Genomic DNA, 10,602 nt, shown 5'->3' with positions numbered 1-10,602 from the left:
TACTATCTACATTCTGCAAAAAATATTCATTTAAATAAAATGAATTACAAGTTAAGTCTGAAGATAATAAGAAACAATAGATTAGTGTCACTATCTTATTTTATAAAGTTTACTAACTTATAAACATAGTATATGTCATTTCTGCTGTATGCATAAATTATTTTTTAATGTTTTCAATTTCCGTTGCTTATTTAAATTGTTACTTAAAAGATTATCATTCAACTTTTTGCAGTAATTATTTAGAAAAATATTTTTTGATGCTTGTATGATGTTTTTCAAAATAATTTGAGGGTCATGAAGTTTAGGACAGTCATTCAACTCTAAAAAAAAATTTTCATGAAGTAAATTTAGAGTAATTTTACACACTGTAACTCGTGGATTTGCCGAAAATAAAAATTTTTGCTCATATTCATCTGAAATAAGTTTCTTAACAACAATAAAATTGTATATAACAGCATGTAAAATATCAGGATGAGGATACATAAGACCTCTATCAAAAACCTTAATCCATGAATGAATATTTTCATCGTTTTCTAAAGCTAACTCCTTATCAATAGTAATATTGGATTTACATACATCACATTTTAACTTTTTTAGCATACTATAACAGCAATATCCAGCTATATAAGTCAAAATAGGTACATCCAATTTTATGTCGTGTATATCACTATCTTCAACTGTTATTTCATCTATGAATGTTTGTACATCAGTGTCATCAAAAGTTTGTTCTTCAGTGTCTTTAAAATCAGATACATGAAGAGGAATATTTCCAAATTTTGAAGAATTTATTAGGGTTGGTAATGTACTCTGAAGTCTTAATTTACCCTCTATTTCATAAACCTGTCTGATAGAAATATTATGGTGAGCTCCAGCCAGTTGCCTGTACTTACCAAATCTAGCCTCTAACATATCTGTTTGTATTTTTCCAAGTAAAAGGTATTTAAAACCCAACTCATTTATACAATACCTTGATATCTCAATTAAAGCATACGTTGTATGGTATGCTGCAAAGTGAGTTTCTTTGGTTAGGCAACCAGAGGTTAAATTCAAATTTTTCCAACTATCTAGCCAATTCAAAAAGTTATTCGTAAAAACATATTTTTCATCATTTTCTGCCACAGTGAAAGGTGTTTCAAATACATTATTTTTATGAACCCCTTTAAAAATAGATTTCACATTTACAATTGACCACCATGTGTTTATTATTTTAATAAAGTTTCCAGTTTCTTGGAAATTTATTATTTCTTTCTGCTGCCCAAAAGAAAATAATGCTTCAACAACATTATCATTAAAAATCTGCAATGCAAGCTTTACACTTTGTTTTTCTAAGTTAGTTGGATATAGAGCTTTTATTGTCAGACCATAAGCATACTTTAATAACTTACCAGTTTCAGATTCATGTAATTTTTTAATACAAGAAAAAGATGCAGTTTCAATATGTGAAGCATCATCAAAACTTGGGAAAAACATACTCTGATTATTATTTTTTTGATTTATCCAGTTATTTCTAATGCATTTTAAAATATGCACTGTATCAATAATAAAAAACATTGGCCTAGATTTGTCAACAGGGTTTTGATAAACAATACTAACTTTAGGTGGTTCGGAAAACAGAGACATAGCCTTTTTATTAATCGAATTATTGTCAGTGACAATAGCAATAATTTTAAACCCAATATTTTCTAATCCCACAACAATTTTTTTAATATAAATATACAAATTATCCGCACTAAGTGTTTTCACCGGCAAAATATGTACAACATCCTTATAAACAGATAATAGGCTGCGAATCATGAAAACATATGCACTAGATGCAGCATTTTTGCAATTATATGCCATTCCACACAAATTACCACCTTTATAATCAAATGCTTGATTTAGATGAATTTCATCAATCATTAAAATAACAAGCAGATCTTTTTCTGATAGTTCTTGAAATTTAAATTTTATGTAGCTTAGGAACTTTTGGTTGTATTGTTCATTTATTGGATATATATTAAAATCTGAAAAAATTTTCTGAATGGTCCGTGGATGAGGCATAATAATATTTTCTGAATTTCGAATAAAATTATATGCATGTGGTGAAATTGTGTGAAGTAAAGTGGAAAATATTAGAAAGTCTGCAGAATACCTATATTGTTGTTTTCCTGAATTCAAGTTTGATAGTTGCTCAACGAGAAAATTTATTTCATTGTTTTTATGTGGAATTTTCTCTTTTAAAATTGTCATTAATTCATTTACAATTTGTAAATAATTTTGAATACTGTCTTCAGATGAATCATTTGAGGCAAATAGGTCTAATTTCTCTAAAATACTTAAAAGATCTTTAAGGTTGTTAATTTTTGATGGGATTACATATTGCTTCAGTGATTTAATAGGTATATTTCTAATTGCTACAGATATATTCAAATTACAATCAATCAATAATGATTTTAGAATTCTTGGATGATGGTCATTAGAAATATTAAGAATCATAGTATGTATAGGCCTGTGTATAACTATCCAGTTATCTGGTAAATTCACAGTATTAAAACAAATTTTTAGTTCATCTAAATTATAAAACATTTGTTTTCGTTCATACTCTTCCTTTTCAGCTAAGCTACAGGCTAAGGCTTTTTCGAGTGCATCTTGTTCTCTTTTGAGTCTTTTATGTTCTGGTGATTCCCTTGATGAAACACTGGAACTAAGATGACTCGGACCATCAGGAAACAGACTTGGAATTGCACCATTCTTTAAACGAGGATATGACAATGGTATAATGATCTTCTTTCCAGTTTTCTCATCAAAGAATTCAGTTTGCCTCAGAACATCCTCTTGCTTGAAGTGAAGTTCACACACCTTTTAATATGAAAAAGAACAAATAAATAAACATGTATCAAAAGGTTAAACAATTATAAAATCGTAAGCATTCGCCATCCTTTAAATACATGCACAGTCTAATAAGGATTTTATTGTATTTTTATTTAATCATGGCAAAGCACTCAAGAGCTATCTGCTTAAGGGAAGGGTTACCGTTGTGGAAAACGTTCATCATTTAATTTCTTTAAAAATAATACAGGGCGATAATGTTTGGATGGTAACAATTTGAAGAGATATAGCCATTTAAAGTGCACAACGCAAAAAAGTGATGCAGCCATTTAGAGTGAATAATGCAAAATCTTAAAACAAAACTATTAACTCTTTTGGGCTAAAAAGAGCCATGGATGCTGTCATAAAGTTTTGAAAAGTGCAAATAATTAGCACATGTTTGTTGTCATATGTCAAATGCATATAACATAAGTAATATTTAATTGATACATCCTCAGGTAACATACAATTGCTCATGTATATATAATTGCTACATCCTAAATATTTCTTTCTTCAGTTATTTGAAAACAACACTTGGTTATGGAATTACATTCAAAATGGTGATAATACAGTTATAAAAAGAATAAGATTAACCATCAGTTGATGGATAAGAATAAGATTAACCACATTCATTCGTACCATTCAAATATAAAGTTACTGGCTCTTTTTCTAAACATTTTTACAAATGATATGTTCACAACCAGAAGTACAAATTTACTTGTGTGCCTATGAATGTTTATATTTAAGAGCATAAAACATCATTAGTCATTAAAAAAATTCATTTTTCTTGAATTATTGAAAACATGTATAAGTGCTAAAATATGATACACAAAGAAAAAAACAAGAATTTGTATATTTAACAGTTTATTTGCAGTAATTAAATATTTTAGGCTATTCTTATGTAATTTTGGAGTGAAATATTCACATTCATCAATCGTGTTTGACATTATATTACTGTGGAAGGCTCACTAGATTGCTTATTTTCCATATAATTTTCTTAACTTTTTTCAAAAATTTTAAAAGTTATATAACTTATTAATACAATGAAACATTTTCATATTCCACTGCAACAAGTATAAATAAACAAAACCCCTTATATAAGTGTTTTTAGATAAGAAATTAATGTAAATTTCAAGCCCACAAGAACTTACTGCCAGTAGCAAGTGAACCACTGTAACAAGGTAGGTGTTATTGGCATAAGAAACTCGTACTTTTATAGATGTGTGTGTGCATGAAACAATTTAATAGGCTAATTAGGATTTATGCTAACATGTAGTGAAAACTAGTAAGCTTACAATCTTAGGCAATATTATTTGAACAAGACAGTTTAATTTAAACACCTTGTAACTTATTCCAGAAATTAAAATAATTACTGTCAAAACTAGTCCATTTATATGATTGTTTTCTTTTACATATATTTCATAATTTTTTTAAGGATTTTAGAATTAATAAAGTTTAGAACATTGCATAATTAGCATTAATTTCCTGTTCACATGAGTTACGAGCAAAATGCATTCTCAAATGCTCCTAGCATATAATAAAGGGGCATTGTATACATTCAGTTTTAAAAATAAAAAAAAAAATAAAAATAAAATAGGTGGAATGAGACTTATCTAAATCAAAAGAAATAGTATACCCAAACAGTTAAATACTTATATCTAAAACCACTTTAAATTAACGGCTTTAAAATTACGACTTGAAGCATTTTATATTTATCTACTTAAAGTTATAATATGAACTTTATAAGGTTGGTGGATTTTCTATTGACTAGTTATTGAGAAAAGGGTCCATTTTATAATCACTTTAAAATTCAGTATAAGCTCTGTATAACATAAATTCCTGAAAGATTAATCAATCCCAAATCAATGTGCGTGTTATAAAGATCCCGACGCCGAAAATATAAATTACTGAAAGAATTCATTAATAACACTCATTCATAATGGGATAAGAGAAATTTCTGCCTAGTAAATAAATATATAACTATGCTTATATAGAAAGTAATTAAAACTTCGTTTTATTTTCTATGGTTGAATGCAATGGAACTTTAGTAAATTATTTCCCTTGCATTGAGAATTTTTTGTTTTCGCATTTTCAAGTCATGTTTTTTTCAATGACATTAATCTTTCAGGAATTTTCTAATTTAAAAATGAAATGCATGCTTACCTTTGAATGTTTCGTAGGCTTGAATCCATCTTTTCGTTTGCAGTTCCAAATCCATTGTTTTCTCAGTTGTTCTTCCGTAGGAAAACTAAATACAGCCACCTTCGGGCCATTCTTATAATTTCCTTTGCATGTTGCAACACAGCATTTATGTGGCATAATAAAAAATAAATAAAGTAATTTAAATGAAATATGTTCTATTAGAGCACACTATACTTTCAAACAGTCAGTTCACTACGCTACGACACCGAAGTATATTCTTTCATTCTTTGCCGCGAGGAAGATGGTAGGAATGACGACTTAGATGACGTCAGACCGTTCAAGCAACCCTAGAGGCTTGGCTTCGTATATAGGAGGTACTGGCCGAGTTGCTCAAAGAGCGTGTCACACCATCATACCCATTTAACAAAACTGGTGTTGATTTCTGCGGCCCATTTGCAATAAAGTTTAAGAATCAACGTAAGGAAGTTTTTAACAAAATTTATGTCGTAGTATATGTATGTATGAGTACAAAAGCCATGTGCTAGAATAATGAGTGATAATTCTAAAACCTTTATTGGTACTAGTGTAGAACTCAAAAAAATGCAAAAATTGGTTGAGTGTCCAGATGAGAATTTAGCGAGTTTTTATACCACTGAAGGTATAGAGTGAAAATTTATTTCTCCAAAGTCGCCAAATTTCGGCGGAATTTGGGAGGACGGGGTTAAATCATTTAAGAGTCATTTGAAGAGAGTTATTGGTAATCAGTGTTTAACTTTAGAAGAAATTTTAACTGTTTTAACTGAAATCGAAGGAGTATTGAACTCAAGACCTCTTACTCCAATTTCAGCTGATTACAATAATTTTGAAACTTTGACCCCAAGTCACTTTTTGGTTGGTAGACCTATCACAACTCTAGCTGAGCCAGATTTATCCAGCATAAATGAAAACAGATTTCTAAATGGCAAAAAATCACTAAGTATACGCAAAAATTTGGAAATTATGGAAACGTGATTATCTTAATAATTTACAAGAACGTCAGAAGTGGAAATTTTTAAAGGATGACGTTCAGTTGGGAACTCTTGTATTAATAAAAGATGAAAATTTGCCTTCAACCAAATGGTTAGTGGGGAGATAGCTGAGGTTTTTCATGGTAGGGATAACAAAATAAGAGTAGTAACTGTAAGATTGCCTAATCAGCATTCGCTGAAACGAAATGTTCGAGATATATGTATACTTCCTGTAGAATGATGGTTTATTTCTATTATAAACTGGTATTTATTGTAATAATTTTAATGTATATTTTTCAATATTGTGATTTGTTATTGTGAAGTAATTTATTGTAGTGCCTTTATATTTACATTTATTTAAATAATAGTTTGAAATTATTAATTTCAACGCCGGGAGTGTTTTGTATTAGCTGAAAAATGCTTGGCGCCAGAGCGGAATCTTGGTTAATGGCGCATGCGCCGCCGGAATTGGCACTGAAATGTATTGTGTGAGAAACTTGATTTTGTAGTACATTCGAAGTTGCGATTCATATGTTACGCTGTAAGGTGGAACCTAGCGCCTGAGTGTCGCTATGGAAAATAAATGTATTGAAACTATGTAATGTGTGTGGAGTTATTTTATTATGATACATAGCTATCGACGGGAAATAGAATAAGTCAATTCATACGGTCTATTAAATTATGCACAATTTTTGCTGCACTTCATTTAAACTTATTTCCTCGAATTATTCTAAATTAACCCATTCCTCGAGCTAAGTTGAAAATGATGTCAAAAACTGGAAATTCTGAAATTAAATATCCCATTTTTTTTTTTTTTTTTTTTTTTTTTTTGGCACGAAAGTCAAATTTTTTTAATTTTATTTTTTCATAAAACTTTCCCAAATATTAGTATAGGAATCGAGAGACAGCATTAAAAGTTAGTTTCCGTGATTTCTCAAAATGATTTTTTTTTTTTAATTTGACATTGCCAAAACATGAATATATTTTAATTTAAAACTCTTCTTTAAGTGAAAGTATATCACTACGACCAATGATTGCGAAAATAAAGACTGGGTAATGACTTTTAAGACGGGTAAGTAGGTGGATATATATATACGTTTGATACAGCTGATTTAAATAAAAAAAGCACAACTAAATGTTATAGCAATACCATATGCAAAATTTCAACCTTATAAAACTAATCGTTTTTGAGTTATGCGAGATATATTCATCCCTACGTACGTACAGACGTCACAAAAACATGCCTTTTCAATCTATATTAAACCCAATTTCGATTCATTGTGGAAAAAAGAGTTCTTTATTCTTCCCGTATGTACATCCGTCACGGGGAAAAAAAAAATCGTCCAAATGTTTTCGGAAACAATCAAAATTGATATTTGTATTGAAATATGATACCCGAAATTTTTCGCGTTAACAATGCTTCCTTTACTTCGTACAAGGAAGCAAAAATTATGAAAAAAATGATCTCCCGTATTTTAAAACAAATTTTCATTTATGATGTGTAGTTATTTCTAACATAAATGCAAACGTCACATCTAGATTTTATTGAATTTACCAAATTGTTGCTCAAGTCTCAGGAATTTCCCACTACTCTTCTGAAAGTACACTTTTCAAGTCCTGAAGGGTCCAAGGAAGCATCTGGGGCATAATTCGTCAGCGTAATGCAATATGATCAATCAGGTTCAAACTTGAGAAAGTTTGAGCTGAAAACTGAGCAAGCTTTTCAATTGATATCTTCTGCTTCCAAATATTCTGACAGCAGAAATCGTCGATGCGAACCAGCATTTTTATCTATTAGCAAAAAATTTGGGGCATCAATACATTTAAAAAACCTTAGATGAGATCTCCTTTACATATTTGTGACTAGTTACAGAACCTCCTTCAAAGATACATATCTCGGTGCATCGTTTTTGAGAGTTCATCATCAAACTATGAAGCTGTTTCCTTGGATGTCGAAATCTTTTATAAATAAAGCAAGCTGAGTGATCCTCCAAATCAAAACACGGTACTTCTGGCCTCGTCAGTGAGTATATAGTACTAGGTCTTATTCCTCTTGTCTCCATTGAATATGACGACAGTACCTTAAACGAGCCCTTTTTTGTAGATGAAATGAGAGTGACATTAGTTTCGCATAACGTTCATCTCTTGATGCTTTCGTACAGCAATAAAACAACTGACTGTGGTCGTCTGAATATCTATAACCAACTCTCTCGTTAGTCGCTTTACGATTCCTTCGAGACGACAGTGCCAGAAACGGTCTGCAGATGCAATTTGTTTCTCTCGGACGCCATTGACTAGGCTGTCTACTAACTGACTCACTGCTTAAAATGCAGTTTTAAGTTCCTAATATAACATTTGACGGGCATTTAGATCTTAGGCGACCTTCATTTGTGTTCGCCCTTCCTCCAGTCTGGCAGTTATCCATTATTTTTGCTTTCACTTGAATAATGCCTTAAATGATGCCTTAACTGATGAATGCTGATCATTCTCAAACGTAAAATCACTACACACCTGAATTCCAGCATGCGTTCATTATGCAACGTGTTTGCATATTGCATGCGCTAACGCATGTGCAGAAGACTAAGTTTGTGTTCAGTTGCAGATAATTAACACAAATTATCGCATAATTGGAAACTGGTCGAAAACTTGAATCGTTGAGTATATTTTTTCAGATTATCCTTTAATTTTGACGAGCAGTGCGTTTGAATATCATTATGAATATTGTTATCTAATTTCGTTCCTTTATGCATTACCTAGATTTCACAAAACGCCGGTCAAATTTCGATTCATGGCTAACGTGATCAGAAATTACATTAAAGAAATAGACTACCGTTTTACAAAAAAAAAAAAAAAACTTTAAAAAGTTCTCTACTTTATTAAAGATGCACAGATGCAAGACTACAATTTCAACTATATAATAAGTAATAACGAACCGGTACTAGAGGCGCTTCGTACTTTAAAGATTAAAAATATTTTCTGTTATGACTTTATACACGGCTCTTCCATTACAAGACGTTTTTGACAGTCTTCTAACTCTACTAGGTTTATTTCCACAAATTATTACGGTTATTTCCAAAGAAGAATGGCAGCTATATTTAAAAAGTATTCTTTTCAATAACTACATTGCATTTAATAATGCTTTTTTTAAACAAATCAACGGTATCCCGATGGGAACTAGCACAAATTCATTGATTTGTAATTTGTACCTTTTCATCAAGGAATTTCATTTCCAACAACAGTTATCTCAAATACAACATTCATATTACTTTAAAATTTACAGATACATGGATGACATTACTACAATCAACAAATTCAATGAAACATAATACGATCATAAACATAATATTTGCAGCAATGTAGAATACTTACAAGAAATCACTAACTTAGACAAAATTCGCTTAGATAATAAAACACCTCAAAATTTATATAACTCTATAAGAAGCTGGTATTAACTACCTTTTTAAATTTCTCACCTAAAAGTGATATGATAATTATTACTTAAACCTTAATCGGAAGTAACAGTTGGATCTCTACCATAAGAAATTTAATGTTAATATGTACAAAGATATTGTTTCTTTTTCCTTTCAATTATTATTTATACTATCTTATATTATTATTATTTATCTACACTATTTTGTAAATTTAATAATTGGCAAATGTTCTAGCTTTTACTAAAAAAAAAAAAAAAAAAAAAAAAAAAAAAAAAAAAAAAAACGGGGCTTCTTAGTTTCAAAGACGTACTGTACCCAGATTACGTGAAGACTTTTTCTTTTATAACCTATATTTTTCCTTTTCCTCAACTTTGAGCCAGTACTGTATTCGCGTTTTAAGTTTTCTTAAGATTCAGAAGTTTTTACGCCGCCATTTTGGAGTCGACCATCACCCTTCTCGTAGGTAATAATTTTTACAAATCGCACCTAATGTTTGGCACCGCAGCACATAAAGTTTAACTGGACAAGACATTTTGAAAGCATGCTTAACTAATTAGTTCTGGTATTGGACACTTTGAACCTCAGCGCATACTTTTTCCAAGAAGTACAATTTTTTTGCTTCCCCACATCATATTTATTTAATTTGGGGACAAAATTCTCTGTCTTAGAAATAGTGCCATAAGTCTAAACTGTGTCATTCAAATTAATCATGTAATCTTACGTAACGCTTAATGCAGATGCTTCTTGACTAATCACCAAACTGCAACCCAAAACTTAAAGCTGAAACTTTTGCCTCCCTCCCTTCTTCCTTTGCATTCCTAGTGCGACACTCTCTTTTCTGGCGTACGCTTTCATCCTGTTAAGACGTTGCAGGAATCTTCTATCGCTATAGTATCAAAATTGTAAATGTTCTGGAAATAGGCATGATTGGAGTGCCAAGTGAATGTGGCCACCAAAATGTGAATTTAAATAAATACGGAATTTAATCCGGTTCAATTGTTTCTTCTTTAAAATGGATCGACGCTCTAAACATCAAGTATCTACGCCATCAGTATTTCTGCTCATCTACATCTCAGTGTTCTTATATTCAATGCTTCCAAATTTGTGTTTTCATTACATTTTTCGGCCAGTTCTAAGTATGAAGAAATCTACACGGGTTTGTTATTCCATGTTCA

The 10,602-nt window shown here is 30.6% G+C and overlaps 1 protein-coding gene across 1 annotated transcript; it reads right to left on the bottom strand.

Moving 5' to 3' along the window:
• Window positions 1-310: 310 nt before the first annotated feature.
• On the bottom strand, window positions 311-5,192 carry LOC118192554 (uncharacterized). Its single transcript, XM_035363552.2, has 3 exons — window positions 5,011-5,192; window positions 2,132-2,838; window positions 311-320 (listed from the first exon to the last, which is right to left on the bottom strand). The coding sequence occupies exons 1-3, from the start codon at window positions 5,164-5,166 to the stop codon at window positions 311-313; spliced, it is 873 nt and encodes a 290-aa protein (XP_035219443.2). The 5' UTR covers window positions 5,167-5,192.
• Window positions 5,193-10,602: the final 5,410 nt, after the last annotated feature.

This window comes from Stegodyphus dumicola, chromosome 8 (genome assembly GCF_044657685.1).
Source record: "Stegodyphus dumicola isolate Sdum_Otavi_A_Nest chromosome 8, ASM4465768v1".
Taxonomy (NCBI): Eukaryota; Metazoa; Arthropoda; class Arachnida; order Araneae; family Eresidae; genus Stegodyphus; species Stegodyphus dumicola.
Note: the sequence above shows the minus strand (reverse complement) of the source record. Positions and strands in the feature narration are given on the sequence as shown.

What these genes read in the sequence shown, in the direction of transcription:
- LOC118192554 (XM_035363552.2), bottom strand. Translation starts at nt 5,166, where the DNA reads ATGCCACATAAATGCTGTGTTGCAACATGCAAAGGAAATTATAAGAAT. An exon ending in AGCCTACGAAACATTCAAAG is followed by an intron (nt 2,839 to 5,010) that starts GTAAGCATGCAT and finishes TCATATTAAAAG; the next exon opens with GTGTGTGAACTTCACTTCAA.